Genomic DNA, 15034 nt, shown 5'->3' on the forward strand with positions numbered 1-15034 from the left:
TAAGCCACTTCTGGCGAACCAGAGCAGCGCACGGAAACGCCGTTTACCTTCCCACCGGAGTGGTACCTATTTATCTACTTGCACTTTGACGTGCTTTCAAACTGCTAGGTTGGCAGGAGCAGAGACCGAGCAACGGGAGCTCACCCCGTCACAGGGATTTGAACCACCAACCTTCTGATCAGCAAGTCCTAGGCTCTCTAGCTTAACCCACAGCACCACCTGCGTCCCACTTCTTACTTACCTTTTCTCTAAACTAAAAAGTCCCACACGCTTTTCTCCATATCAACCCCTGTATATCCACACAGGAATTTTATCTGCTGATCCCAGCTAGACTTAGTGAAGGTTGTAAGAATCACAATATCATCATCATCATCATTATTAATGTTGCACTTCTGACACCAGTGTTGCATGTAGCCCAAACTCTGAGCAGCCAGAGACTCTAGGTGTGCCTGCATTGACCCAAGGTCCGGTTTCCTTAGAATGAAACCAAATAGAGACCATGGAATCTTTGGGATATATAGTTTTATTTACAGTACACATATACAGTATACAACCTGCTCTCAGCGTTAACACCTCAGTAGATCTTTCTTCCATGTTAGGGTTCCAGGGAAGCCCCAAGCCACAGCTTGGGGTCCAGGAGGGAGCAAGACAATATCTCTGTCTCTCCATATTCCAGCATCAACCCAACTCACACACAATTCCCCACTTTGTCCTTTTGGTCTCCATATTAGGGTGACGGTGGCATCCAGCCAGGTGGAGTGGGAAAAGCCCACTCATTTGTCTCTACGGCAACAGAGCTCACTTGGTTAAGATGCAAATGACAAGGACTGTACTTACGGTAGCTTTCCTGACAAAGATACTCATAGACAGAGGATCACAGAGGCCCAGGGTATCATTCAGACTGACCCCCCTAACTCTAGCTAAATGAGGGGTATGTATTTGGGTTAAATGTGGGTCCTGGGTCCAGTGGCGTAGCGTGGGTTGTCAGCACCCGGGGCAACGCAAGTAATTTGCACCCCCTAACCCCCAGATGTTGCGCCCGGTGCGGCCGGCCCCCCCTGCACCCCCCACGCTACGCCACTGCCTGGGTCTGAAATGGTGGGAGGTGACTGGCCCCCGCTGGCAGCAGCTCTCCAGAGTTTCAGGCAGGGAGTCTCTCGCAGCCCTACCTGGCAATGTCAGAATTTGAACCTGGTGCTTTCTGCAATGCAAGGGGGAAGCGCCACCACTGAGCTACGCCTCTTCCCCTAAACTTGGGAGATATGAGTTCTCTACTGTATTTAAAAGGATGGGATAGGTTTTCGCTAGAAACATTGCTTAAAGGGGAACCGCCTGGGAGAAGCTTGAGCTATGAAAGTGGAAGAGAGATGTTTCAGCCAGCTGCCAGACAGAATGGGAGGAGCCTCAAAGTTCCGAAGAAGCGTCAAGGCGCAGGAGGCGCAGGATTGGCCCAGGGAGCAAGTGGGTGGGTTGTCAAGGTAACAGTGACCAGCCCTCCTTTGTGACATCTTATTTTTCAGCTCAGGGTGGGAGTTAGAAGTGAGGTAGTTAGTGTGTATGGTAGAGAATAGAAGAGGCTCTTGATTTTGATATTTACATATATATATAAATATAAATATATGTGTAATATTTATACATTTGCTTGCTTTTAAAATGCCCTGTTCTTCGTTTCCAACCTGCTAAGAAAGATCTTCTGCATCTCTCAAGGTGCCTCCAGGCTAATGCATCAACACCCCACCTGCCGCCCAGATCTGTTCCCCCGCCCTTGCACTTTTAAGAGCATCAGGCGAGCCTCTTGGATCAGGCTAGTGGCCCACCTGGTCCAGCATCCTGTTCTCACAGAGGCCAACCAGGTGCCTTACTGAGAAACCCACAAGCAGGCCCCAGCACAACAGCCCTGTCCCCTCCTGTGGCTTCCAGCAACCGGGCGGAGGTCGTAGGTAGTAGCCATACATAGCCCTCTTCTCCATGAATTTGTCTAATCCTCTTTTAAAGCCAGCCAGGTTAGTGGCTATCACTGCCAACTGAGGGAGGGAGTTCCACAGTTTAACCGGGCGTTGCATAGTGTTTTCCTTCGCGAGGGCAACTGTCCAGCTCCTTGCATGGGGCTCTTAGGAAATGTTTATATCATGCACCCCCAAACTTGGCCCCCCCAGCTGTTTTGGGACTACAATTCCCATCATCCCTGATCACTGGTCCTGTTAGCTGGGGATGATAGGAGTTGTAGTCCCAAAAGAGCTGGAGGGCCGAGTTTGGGGATGCCTGGTTTATACCTACAGTTGTTCCATTGCAAAGAGAATCATCGAAGGAGCGCGCTTTAAAGCAGCCGCAAGAGGGCTCTCTCTAGCTTTGCCGGCGACGCCTTTTTGCAAAGATTGCAACCCCTCCCAGCAGAAATTGCATTTCCTCCCGCAGCAGCTTCCTGGGGCTGCCCTTAGCCGGCAGTCGGCTTCACTTCCTGCCTGAAACTCACAAGCCCCTAAAACAAGGGATCGTGCAATGCACAGGTTGCAACAGCCTTGCAAGGGGGGGAAAACGGGTCTCCTGTTCCTTTGCAACCTCTGCGTGCGAATGCAACGCTCGGACGCCGCGGAGCCTTTTGCAGCGTAGAGGCAGCATGTTTCAATTTTTCATGATAGTGAATTTCCTCCAAGCAGTCAGGCTGAAAAGCCGCTGAAAAGCCTCGCTCCGATGCTGGCTAGGAGGGCGAACATGAAGAGCATCACGAGGGTGGTGGTTTACCTGTCCAAAGAGAACAGCTGCCCGCAGCGCGCCAGGTTCCAGCAGGTAGCGACGGAAACTGTGTGTGGGTCTGTCACTCGCTGTCCTCTGTTGGGGTTCTGTGGAAGGATCCGGGTGATTTGCAGGCGGATGAGGTCCCGCATCCACACCAGGCATTTAAAGCAGTGGATCCCGGGGTGATCCCTAAAGGCCACGGCAATGGATTAAGCCAGGGGTTCCCCAACATCTGGGTGGCCTCTTGGTTCCATAAACTCGCCCCCATTGCTCCCTTCCCTATAAAAAGAACAATTCATAATTGCAGTTTGCAGGACTCCCTAAAGAAAATAATAGCACAAGAAAATTGAACACAGTAAAAAGTATTTCCACATTGGTTCAAAAGTTAGTTCAACAAATCGATGAACTTGATCCAACAACAGCAGATTATTATTATTATTATTATTATTATTATTAATTGAATTTATATATCACCCTATACCCAGAGATCTCAGGGTGGTTTACAGAAAAGATCAACATAAAAACCACAATATATATATAATCAAAATAAAAACAACAACCCCCTCACAAAAAGAGCCACATTTCAAAAGGGTATAGGATGTCAATCAGGTGAACCAAAGGCCTTTTAAAAGTCTAATAGTAATTTACACCCCTGGAACTCAAGGATTACCTACAGTCTTAATTGGACACTGCTCCCCACCAAAAAATAATCTTGCATACAGTATTATGAAATGGTTACCAGGATTTTGTTTTTTGTCTGCTTATCCCAGAGCATCGTTGGCCACTTTTGCACAGGCGATGAAGACAGCTGCATGGTGAACTGCGCCTTGGACCAGCGCCGGTTCCTGATTTCTGACAGGGAGTTTGCTGGCTCCAACAGGGTCCTCTTGCAGGTTGGTGGGGGAGATGGGGGGAGATGGATGGGGTTTCCAGAACTGAAACACACTTTTAAAAATGTTCAGTTCTGCTTCTTTTTTTAAAGACGCCTTCTTCAATTTATTTTCACCCAAGTTGCTACTGTGACCTTTTTTCTTTTTCTTTTTGTAGGAGAGAATAAAAGTATAAAACCAAAAAATTACCTTCTTATTTGTCTATCAATTGCCCAATGATGGAAAAGGTAAAGGGACCCCTGACCATTAGGTCCAGTAGTAGCCGACTCTTGGGGTTGCGGTGCTCATCTTGCTTTATTGGCCGAGGGAGCCAGCGTACAGCTTCCGGGTCATGTGGCCAGCATGACTAAGCCGCTTCTGGCGAACCAGAGCAGAGCACAGAAACGCCATTTACCTTCCTGTCAGAGCGGTACCTATTTATCTACTTGCACTTTGACGTGCTTCCGAACTGCTAGGTTGGCAGGAGCAGGGACCAAGCAACGGGAGCTCACCCCGTTGCAGGGATTCAAACTGCCGACCTTCTGATCGGCAAGCTCTAGGCTCTGTGGTTTAACCCACAGCGCCACCCGTGATGGAAAACTTTGTCTCAAATCAGCACCTCCCTATGGTGGAGTAACATATGGAAAATAGCATTACACCTGTTTTTGCAAAGAAAAAAAAATTACAGTTGTCTTTTCCACACATCTGTAGAAAGTTGGGATAAGTAACATCCAATTGGTTGGGGGCAGAAACACTGGTGTAATTTAGAGCCTTTTATTCTTGGTACTCCTTGTGTCTCTGGTGGTTCCAGTTATAGGTTTATGTTTCTGTATATTGGGCAAGTCATCTCTGATTCCCTCATTTCTTATGTTGCTGCTCTCCACTTACCTGTCACAGGTATCTAAGGATAACCAGCTTTTATTGTTCTTCTTGCAAATGTAGCATCCCATGCTAACCTTTGTTCGGTTCGGTTTATGTGTTTGTCTCATGAAGAAAGGAAAAGATAAAAAAAATACCTTCTTCCACAGAGACCACCTTTCTGCCCTATCAAACACCTGACAGAGGTGCAAGCTTCTTCCCTCCCTGCGGAGACCCAGGAGCGAGGGGTGGATGTGGGTGTGGCCATCCTCCTGCAGTCGGCCAATCAGAAAGTGTTGCTGACAAGGCGGTCCAAGACTCTGAGCAGCTTCCCCAACATTTGGGTCCCTCCAGGTAAGAGTTGGAGGTGAGGCAGGGGAAGGGAATGTGTTTGTGACACCACAGTTAGAGAAATTAGAGGTGGAGAAGGGATGGCATAAGCTGCCATGCTTCAAAGGCAGGAGAATACACAGTCATCCTACAGCCGGACTCTACAGGTGGTCCACAGGAAGGCTGAGAGCACCTGTATTTCCCCCTGCAGTTTGTATCCCCACCCCACCCCAGGTAACTGGGATAGAGGATCTTTAGACTAAGCCTGTATGCTTGAACAGGCCAGCCAAGGACCTTACCTGGGGGCCCTGATTTCCATAAGAAAGTGCTTTGAATTTTTTTTCTTCTTAAGACCAGCAGTATATAAATTTTACAAAATTAATAAAAGAAACAATACCACATTGGCTTTGAGTTGGATCCTGGGGCTGAAGGACCTGACCATTAGGTCCAGTCATGGCCGACTCTGGGGTTGCGGCGCTCATCTCGCTTTATTGGCCGAGGGAGCCGGCGACAGTTTCCGGGTCACGTGGCCAGCATGACTAAGCTGCTTCTGGCAAACCTGAGCAGCGCACGGAAATGCCGTTTACCTTCCCACCTATTTATCTACTTGCACTTTGACGTGCTTTCGAACTGCTAGGTGGGCAGGAGCAGGGGTAGTATATCTTTATCCCCATCGTGCATGCCGGAGGGGCCGTATATTCTGTGGAAAGCTGCCCCCCCAACGTTTCACCCCCTTTCCTTTGTGTCCAAGAGCTGAGACAGCAACTCCAAGAATGAAACGCTGAGCTGAGCGGTGGGCTTAGAGGGGGATCGAGCCTGTCAGAAATAAATTGGCATGGACCTTTTTTTTCCTTTGCAGGTGGCCACATCGAACAGGACGGACAGGTAACGAAACAGCTTGCTGTGCTCTGGAAGGAGAGGAAGTACAGAGGCAACCTGTGTCAGGGGAAGCCAGGCTGGGAGGAAATAAGTTTATTTATACCAGGGAGGGTCAATGTGGTTCCTTCTGCATATTGCTGGACTACGCCACCCATCAGCCTGGCCGAGTCAGGGGCTGATGGGAGTTTAGTCCAGCAGCATCTTCATGTTGGCTACCTGCAATTTATAGAGATTTCTGTCCCATCCTTCTTGTACCTCAGAGTGGCTTCTATCAATCTGAATTTGTGTTTTTCCTTTAAAAAAAAAGGGAGTTTCAGGATCTGCTCCAAACCTGCTTTTTCTGCTCCTGTAGTTGCTGGATGCTGGGCTGAGGGAACTGGGGGAAGAGACAGGCCTGTGGCTTGAGGACGGGGAGTTTTCCTGGCGGCCGCTGGCCCTGTGGGAGGTAAGAGTCACTCAAGCACCCCAGAAGAGCTGAGGTGAATTATGGGGTGCCTAGAAGGGCTGGGAGGGACCAGGGTTCAAAGGCCTGTCCACATGAGGCAGGGGCAGCCATGTTAGTTGTGCATGACTTTGTCCTCTTCATATCTAAAATGCACAAGTGTGAATTATTTGCACACTATTAGTTGTGCAGAGTCACCCATGAGAGACTCTTTGGTTTAGCAATCTGGTTAAGGCTGAGGAGACACCAGTTCTGATTCCCACTTGGATGCAGTTTGCCAGGTGACCTTGTCATCATCTCTCAAACCTGGCCTACCTCACAGGGTTGTGTTGAGGATGGAATTGGGGTGGGGAAGAGCCATGCCACCCTAATCTCCTTGGGGCTATTAATTTTCAAGAATAGATAAAAGAGAGTTATGAAACATGGCAATACTTGAGACCTATTGCTCTATCTACCGTATTTTTTGCTCTATAAGATGCACCAGACCACAAGATGCACCTAGTTTTTGGAGGAGAAAAACAAGAAAACAAATATTCTGAATCTCAGAAGCCAGAACAGCAAGAGGGATCGCTGCGCAGTGAAAGCAGCAATCCCTCTTGCTGTTCTGGCTTCTGGGATAGCTGCGCAGCCTGCATTTGCACCATAAGACGCACACACATTTCCCCTTACTATTTAGGAGGGAAAAAGTGAGTCTTATAGAGCAAAAAATACAGTACCTCAGAATTGTCCACACTGACTGGCAGCAGTGGCTGTTTGTGGTTTTCGATGGTATCTTCCCAGCCCTAACTGGAGATGCCATTGGGGTTTGAACTTGGGACATTCTGCATGCCAAGCAACTGCTCTGCCCCTTGAGATAGGGCCCTCCCCCCAGTGTTCAAAGCAGTTCACTTCCAGCCTGCTCCTTACAACACCCCTGTGAGGAGGAGTTGGTCTTCTCGCACAGCCTAGGGGTTTCCTCACGGGTGCTGCCTTCTCTCACCCACTGCAGTCTGTGTACCCTCCCATGCTGAGCAGAGGCCTGCCAAAGCGTCACCATATCGTCGTCTACCTCCTTTTGCTTTCCCGCGAGAGTCACCAGCAGCTCCAGGTGAGGTGGTTGGTGCTGTTCAGGGTCACAGGAAGCCTAACCGGGTGTCCAAGCGACCCCCCAGAAGAGAAGATCAGAAGCACACACACACACCCTCCTGGTTTTAAACTATGCACAGCATCCATATGTCGAAGAATGCTCAAGTTGTGATTGCAGGGGGTTGGAATAGATGATCCTTGGTGTCCCTTTCAACTCTACAATTCTGATTCGCTCTTATGGGCAAGCTCTGGTGACTCTGGTTTCTTGGAATTCTAGTTCAGCCTTTTTCCACCCGAGGGCTGATTTCCTTGATGGGCAGCCTGCCTAGTTCCTAGAGTGGTTTAACAATCTATCTCTCCACAGTGAACTCTGGGAGCTGCAGCTCTAGAAGGGCATTAAGGGGGTCTCCTAGGAACTCTCAGCACCCTTAACAAACTACAGCTCCCATAATTCTTTGGGGCAATTTAAAGTGGCATCCAACCAGCCTTTTAACTGAGAATGGCAAACCCCAGATATTTCATGGGCAAAGATGGGGGGCATACTTTTGTACTGGTGATAACCTTGTTTACACACCCAGCTTTGCCTACTTAAAATGATCCTAACAGGTTTTTTTAAAAGAAAATGGAAATTTATTAGAATATTTCATCTCAGCGTAAACAACAGAGCGTCTTGTGGCATAAGCTGAGAAGGATGGGGAAGCTTTTCTGATCAATGGGCCAGTTATCCTGACCCCTGGCAGGCAAAATTTCACAGGTGGGTGGGGCACATACCTGCCAATCGCCCTATGTCACAGTGACATCAGGTGATGCTGCACTCTAAAGTGAAGCCCTGGTTGTCGGGATTTCAAAGCACGGTGTGGGGCTGTTTGAAAGCCCTTTTGCAAGGAGACACAGACTGCTTTCAAACCTCTGAAAACCTGTTTGCAAAAGGGCTTTTAAACTGCCCCACACTGCTCTTTGAATCACCAGTTTTCTTTCAAAATAATATCCCACCGTACTCAACATGCCTAGAACAGTTCTGGTTGCTTGCTGTGCTTACTTTTGTGTCACATTTCAGGTGAGACTGAAGCCCAATGAAGCAGAAGTGAGCGCTTACGCCTGGCTGGACGAGCCAGTCTTGGCATCCATCGCTGCTACGCAGAATGAGATTGGGGCCACCAGTGCGATGGCAGGCGATCTCCCACCAGCTGTCAGGTATGTGGATGGTTAGGCAATGCGGAAAACGGGGGGGGGGGGGGGGAGAGCACCCCCCTCTCCTTCAGCACCTAGGTCAAAAGTGTGCTGGCAGCCCCTTGGGCAATGTTTTGGGCTAACTGGGCATCTTCTTTGCCTCCCTGAACAGCATCACCGAACTGCAGCACGGCTCAGCCAAGACAGTGGCCATCCCCACCACAATGTTCCTCAGCTCCGCTCCGCTACAGGGGGAAGATGTGGAAAGAGTGAGCACCGGGACAAAGTTTGCCCTGAGGCTCTGGCTGGACACTTTAGCGGTGCAAGCAGAGTGAAAGGATCAAAACTGGGACGGAAGAGAAAGAAAGAGGTGGCAAGCCACATGGGGTATCATCCGGACTCAGCCACTGGATTTAATCCTAGTTTTATGCTGGTGCCAGTTGGCTCTCTCGATACCACTAAGGTTAATCAGCCTTCCCTTTTTGGGGTGTGTGGGGGGGCGGGAAGGACTGATCTAATGGGGGAATTGTATTTTCACATTTTATTGTTCAGTGACCAAGGAGCAACAAGAGTTTCACTTCTTGCCTGGACTTTCAGAGATGTAGGCACACTCCACATTAACAGGGGCAGGAAAGCAAATGTGGGCTTTTAAAAGGTTGGGTGTGTTGTTTTTTTAGCAGAATCTGTCATTGTACATACTTATGGTTCCTGTTCAAAGGACTAGCACATATGGGTTCCCTTCGCATTCAAGATAACAGAAAATAACCCGTGGAAGTGTGGCGGATTTGAAGCCCTGCCTTCTTGCTCAAAAGTCTTACAACTTGTTCACTCGTCACCGTGGCCATATCTAGCAACCACTGTCGTGCTTTTTAGGAAAGGGCAACACATCTTTTGTAATCAACTACTGCTGCTATTATTTTAAAAATACTTGTTTTGAAAAACCCAACAAAAATAAAAGAATTGGTGACATATGGCTCCACTTTGCTGCTCTGCTCAGATCAGCAGCCGTATCCTGTACCAGCCGCGGCTTCCAGCCTGCCTGCCAACTCTACAATTCAAGGGTAGCCCCGGGTGCAGCACATTGCAGTAGTCCAGTCAGGACTGCCAACCAGGCTCTCTTGGTCCAGGGACAGCCATAGCAGGTGAACCAGCTGAGGCTGGAGATTGGCACTAATGAAGTTAGAACTCCACAACAGTTCTTTTGCCAAGAATTTATTTTATCTAAAAGGTACTTTTTGCATATACACAATGGCTCCAAGCTGATAAAACAAAGAGATTCAATGGACAGAAAAAGGAGACCCAAAAGTGTGAAGCGAAGCATTCCTCTTTTTTGCTATTGGGGTGCAGATGAAATGTTTTATGAAGTTAGTGAGATGAAGCACGGTGTGTGTTCTGTCTGCAGACACATTGTTTTAAAGCAGTTGATAATGGCAATGAAAGAAAAACCAGAACCCCTGACCTTTCTTTGTCCCCAAATGCTCATTGTTAATGTACAAAACATTTATGCCTGTAGAGCTTGGCGGTTCTTCATGCGGCTGCCTGGTCTTAACCCCCACTTGAAAAACAGCCGCAAGGCTGCATGCCAAGGGGGGGGGGGTAGGAACCTTGGGGGACACCTGCCCCCAAGTTCCAAGAAAATGTCTTCCTGAAGGCTCCCCACACCCATCCTTGAAAGACAAATCAGGTCAGCGCAAATAGATGTGTGTGTTGTTGGAAGAGAAATTTGCAGTATCGCTTACCAAGATTTCTTTTTCTTTTTTATTTTTAACCAAGATTTCATGCTTCAAAGGAGCAGGAATGTTGGAAATGCTCAGGAGGAATGGGGGGCGGGAGAGGTGTACAAAGCATGGAGATTTGAGGTTGGAAGATAAGACTGCAGCTGTAATACAGGGCAGGAGCTCCCTCCCCGCCCCCAGCTCTTTATTTCTGGCTTCAAACCTTGCTCAAAGAATAGCCTCACATCACGACGCTTCCCCTCCAAAGGACTAGAGACTTGAGTTTTTGTATAAACAGAAGTGGAGTTTTCAGGAGACGAATGCCTAGGGCTGGGTGACAGGAGTCGGTGCGTTTTGCAGTCTAGCGTTATAGATTTATGTCAGCTAGAAAAGTGGCTCCCCACCCACCCTGAAGGCGTAAATCTCTCAGCGTTTGACCGTTCTAAGCAGATGCCTAGATGGAAATGACTAGGGGACACCCAAGTCACACACTTAATGGCACATAATGAAGAACATCAGAAAAGCCTGCTGGATGAGGCCAGTGGCCCATCTAGTCCAGCATCCTGTTCTCAGTGGTGGCCACCCGGATGCCCATGGGAAACCTGGAAAGCAGGATTTGAGCACACAAGTGCCCTCTCCCACCCTGCGGTCTCCAGCACCTGGTATTCCTGGAGGCAGCAGTGAGCAGCTACTGATAGGCCTCTCCGCCATGAATCTGCCTAATCTTTTAAAGCCATGGAGGTTGGTGGCCATTGCTGCTTCCTGTAGAAGGGAGTTCCACCGTTTCAACTCTTCATTACCTTTCCGATTCAAAATATCCCCCCACTTCTACAGCCGCAGATCACCAATGCAGATTAATACCGCTTGCCCACCAAAGGATGCTCTGAAGAAATGGTGTAGCGTATTTGCATCCATTCAAGCATCCTCTAAAATGTTAGTGAAATGATATATTGGGGTGGGGTGAGGTGAGGAAGCTAATCTGCGTTAAAGCAAAGGTTGGATGACCTCCAAGGCACCAACCCTTACACTGTAGTCTGGCAGACATAAGTGCTGCTGAAACGTAAGACATTCCCTACAGTGGGAACTTCCAACAAACTCAAATTTGGATCGCCGTGAAGTACCGTATTTTTTGCTCTATAAGACTCACTTTTCCCCTCCTAAAAAGTAAGGGGAAATTATGGAGCGAATGCAGGCTGCGCAGCTATCACAGAAGCCGGAACAGCAAGAGGGATTGCTGCTTTCACTGCGCAGCGATCCCTCTTGCTGTTCTGGCTTCTGAGATTCAGAATATTTTTTTTCTTGTTTTCCTCCTCCAAAAACTAGGTGCGTCTTGTGGTCTGGTGTGTCTTATAGAGCGAAACATACGGTATGCGGATTTTATGTGTTGCTACTTGGAAGCGAAGCGGTTTGAGGCGGCTTTGGCCCAGTGATGCTAGGAAGTTTTTGGGCTGCTTAATTTTGACTTCCACCTCACTTTGCCAGCTGATCCTTTTGGCTGAATCCTTTTGGTGGGGTTGGGGGTTGGGTTTGTGCCTTCTGCATGTAATGGAAGGGCTCTACGACTCAACTATGGTCCCAACGCAGGGAGCGAATGTCTCCTATTTAAGGTTACCTTCAGGAACCTTAAATAAGCTTCCAAGGAAGCCCAGGATTCATCAAAACCTCTTTCTTGTTCCACGCTCAGATTTAAAACAAAACTTGAAAGGACTTATCGAAGCAAAGTTCTCCGCGGAGTGGGAGGTCTGGGTAATGGGCTATGCCAAACGGAATTAACAGCTCTGATCAAAATGCGTTGGAACATTTCCTGACCTGAAATTGGACATATCTGGCTTTTTGATCTGCACACCGTGGAGTCTTTGTTGAGTGATTAAAAAAAATAAAGTTGAAAAGAGGCAAAAGCTTCCTCATAAGGCTGTCACTGCTTTGCTGCATCTGGCTTAGTGCTCCTGTTGCTTTCAAGCAGGGAGAGATTTTATTATTTAAATTCTAAACTGCCTTTCAGGGCAGAACCACTCCGCTCAAGGCTTGTTCTTCTTGTTGAAAGCAACAGGATTCGTTAGAAAAGGAAAATGTGCTTAGCTTTCCAGAACACTGTCTGTCTTTCTCACCGCATCGTCTGGCTTGGAAAAGGCGAGACGGGCAGGTGCAGGAAGCGGAAAATGCAGAAGCAGCGGCTACAAACTTAAAACACACACACGCAAAACAATTATGCACTTAAATACATAAATAAAGTTTGTGCAATGGACGATGCGCTGCCCCCACCTGGGCAGGGAGGGAAGTGCAACCTTCATTTCGTCCTTGGAAGAGAGGGTGGGGGTGGGGGGACACAGAAAAGATCTTTGGAGTTCCTTATGTACAAAAACTGAAAATATAGATTATAATAATTATATATATCTATATATATATATCTATATATATATCTTTTGTTCTCTGTACAAGATTGGCAGGAAATATTTTAAGAGGAGTGGGGACGGGAACCCTAGATCTACAGCTTTAGAAAAATACACTGTGGTAACAACAGTCTTGAGGATGGACAGGCCCGCAGTGGATGTTGGTGATGGAGGAGAGGAGGACAGAGACACGGGGCAGGGGGGGCGCAAATCACGGGACTTTTAAGGGCATGCTGGTTTCGGAAGCGTCCCCTGGGGCTGCACATTAGCGTAAGTCCGAATGTCAAGGAAGCACAGCTAAGGAGGTACCTTTGACAAAGAGTCAAGACAGTGTTGCCTGCAATGGGTCAGGTTTTGTGGGCAGTGGGGGGGGGCACACAGACCCAGAAGTCACAGCCCATTGCTCTGTAGAGGGCACAAGCTCTCCACCCACCTGCGGCTCCCGTCAAGTGCTCACGCAGCCCAGGGGAAGAGGAGAAAGCAGTCACAGATGCCCCCACTGCGGGAAAGTCAGCAGGAAAGTAGAATCTCCGTTCCCCAGTCCTTTTGAGTCCTTGAGCTGCTCCAAAGCTCATCCCGGGCTTGTACTTCATCTTCATTATGAGTAAAACAACTTTTTTTTTTTTTTTTTGCTTGCCGTCAGGCTCTCTCGAGTGTAATAATCTTGAGAAGTTTGGGCACATGGAGGATCTTTGAGAAATCGGTTTTATTTGTGGCAAAACTCTCAGCTGGAACCGGCCACTCCTCACTGTGGAAGTGAGTTTCCTGTTATGCCCTCACCGGATGAGTCTGTTAAAAATCTGCTTGGGAGGGGGGTGGCTTTGGTTTTGGCAAATTAGTACACTGCTTTCAAGTCTCACGTTAGCCCTTCATCAGGCACATACAGTATGTCCTTCCCTGACAAAGAATTCTATCAGACTTCCACTTTTTTGTTTTTTTTAATGCCAGTCTGAAATGGTCCAATATAACCTGCCTGGGATCTCTGGTCATTTGTTGCAGAGCTGGCGATGTGCTGAGTATGAGCTGACCCAAACACTGAATTTATTCGTGCTTATGATAAAGTTGCCTTGATTTCACTGGCATTTTGAGGATTCTGCATTCAAATGCTGGACAGAAGAAACCCAGGTTTCATGCTCCCCCCCAAAAAAAGAAGGAAAAAAAAAAGTGGAATTCTGCAACTCAGATTATATGTTGACGAGTCTTCATTTGCATAAATAATCCTGCTTTCGTTAAGCCATGGGGACCTGGAACTCGACCCTCCCATGACTGAAATTAATTCTTGTTTCCCCAGTTCTTCAGGGCTTTCTGGACTCCACCAGCTCAAAACTCCCAAGCAGCTCCAAGGCCAAATGAAAAAGCGAGATTCTTTGGGCCCCCCAAACTGTCCCGAGCCAATTCCATCATTTTTCAAACCTTGAGAAGAATTGAAGAGTGAAAAAAAGAGCCCTGAAGGAAAACAAGAGAAAGATCTTTGCCCGATTTGTCTCTTTGCAAGAAAGGCTTGACAGAATTGTTTTTCCTTGTTTCGCTCCAGTGGGGGAACGACGATTCCACCTCCTGCCATCCTGTAGGGAAAGGGTATCTTCCATGCTGCAAGCTTTTAGTCTAGAGAGATGATATCTGGTCGGCACCCTGGCAAGATGGGGCTGCCCCCCACGGTGCCACTGTGCACATGGCTTTCCCGCAAGGCCGTGGTGGGTGAAGAGACAACACTGTTCATGCGGCTGCTGCTGCTGGTGGGGGAGCCCACGGTGCCATGGGACCCCACGACCACAGGGGCCAGGGGGTTCATAAAATGGGGTGAGGTGCCACGATACTGGAAGAAGTGGCTCAGGGTGTCTTGCTCATCCAGGGAGGTGATCACGGAAGGGCTGTAATGCTGTCAGGGAAGGAGACAATCAGTTATTTGATGCAAAACAAACAAACAACAACAACAACAACAACGAGTTAAAAGGTATTAACCAAGGCTGTGAGCCGGCATGATCCATTATGTCAGAGGAGAGGGGTGGGAAAACTTCAGGGAAAACACTTAAAAACAAAACCCCTAGGACTCCCATGATCTTGTCTGCTGCCAAATAGACATGGACGTCAAATTAAAGGAAGTCTGATGTAAGAGCTTGACCCAGGGAAACGAACAAACCCCCAAGTCTGGCACACAGACAAATAAACCAGAGCTTATTTCTCCAAAGTTTGGTTTCTTGCCTGGTGCCTCTGCAGCCTGGCGAGCGTGTGGAGTAGCCCCAAAACTTCCTAGGTGAAGAAGAACCCTGGGTTCCTGCACAATCGCAAGCCACAGTTAACAAGGAGCCAAGGTCTGTAAGCATCAACAAAACTCTGGATTGCGGGCAGTGAAACAAAAGCACAATTAATCTGCTAGGCTGGGTTTAGACAATCAAACCAACCAGAGTTTCATACAATGGTTTAATAAGCTGTGGCTGGCATTATGAGCGAAGGGTAAGAGGAACTGTCAATTTACCAAGTCCAGCCAGACAGGCTCCCTGCTTCCCCACCCAAATCCAACAGGCAGCAACAGCTTTAAGAAGTCCCAGGAAAATCAAAACTCCTTTCTCTAAAGGCAGA

At 48.1% G+C, this 15034-nt stretch overlaps 2 protein-coding genes across 8 annotated transcripts in view; one reads left to right on the top strand and one right to left on the bottom strand.

Annotated features, from left to right (window-relative positions):
* Positions 1-1605: 1605 nt before the first annotated feature.
* NUDT17 (nudix hydrolase 17) lies at positions 1606-13590 on the top strand. Of its 2 annotated transcripts, none has more exons than XM_079957483.1 (9): positions 1606-1707; positions 2658-2787; positions 3507-3629; positions 4634-4817; positions 5653-5678; positions 6025-6117; positions 7103-7201; positions 8237-8373; positions 8522-13590. In XM_079957483.1, exons 2-9 carry the CDS (start codon positions 2692-2694, stop codon positions 8682-8684), a joined length of 921 nt encoding a protein of 306 aa, XP_079813609.1. In that variant the 5' UTR covers positions 1606-1707; positions 2658-2691; the 3' UTR covers positions 8685-13590. The 2 variants fall into 2 exon arrangements, with proteins under 2 accessions (XP_079813609.1, XP_079813608.1); XM_079957482.1 differs by lacking the exon at positions 1606-1707 and adding an exon at positions 2383-2507.
* The window catches only part of PIAS3 (protein inhibitor of activated STAT 3), a 40949-nt gene continuing 35460 nt past the window's right edge, over positions 9546-15034 (bottom strand). For 5 of the 6 annotated variants that reach the window (XM_079957480.1, XM_079957477.1, XM_079957479.1 and 2 more), the window contains one exon: positions 9546-14333. In XM_079957480.1, coding sequence (XP_079813606.1) covers positions 14055-14333 — 279 coding nt within the window. In that variant the 3' untranslated portion in view covers positions 9546-14054. The remainder of the gene's footprint in view (positions 14334-15034) is intronic. The other variant, XR_013833969.1, reaches the window with a different exon arrangement.

Source organism: Podarcis cretensis, assembly GCF_951804945.1.
Source record: "Podarcis cretensis genome assembly, chromosome: 16".
Classification (NCBI taxonomy): Eukaryota; Metazoa; Chordata; class Lepidosauria; order Squamata; family Lacertidae; genus Podarcis; species Podarcis cretensis.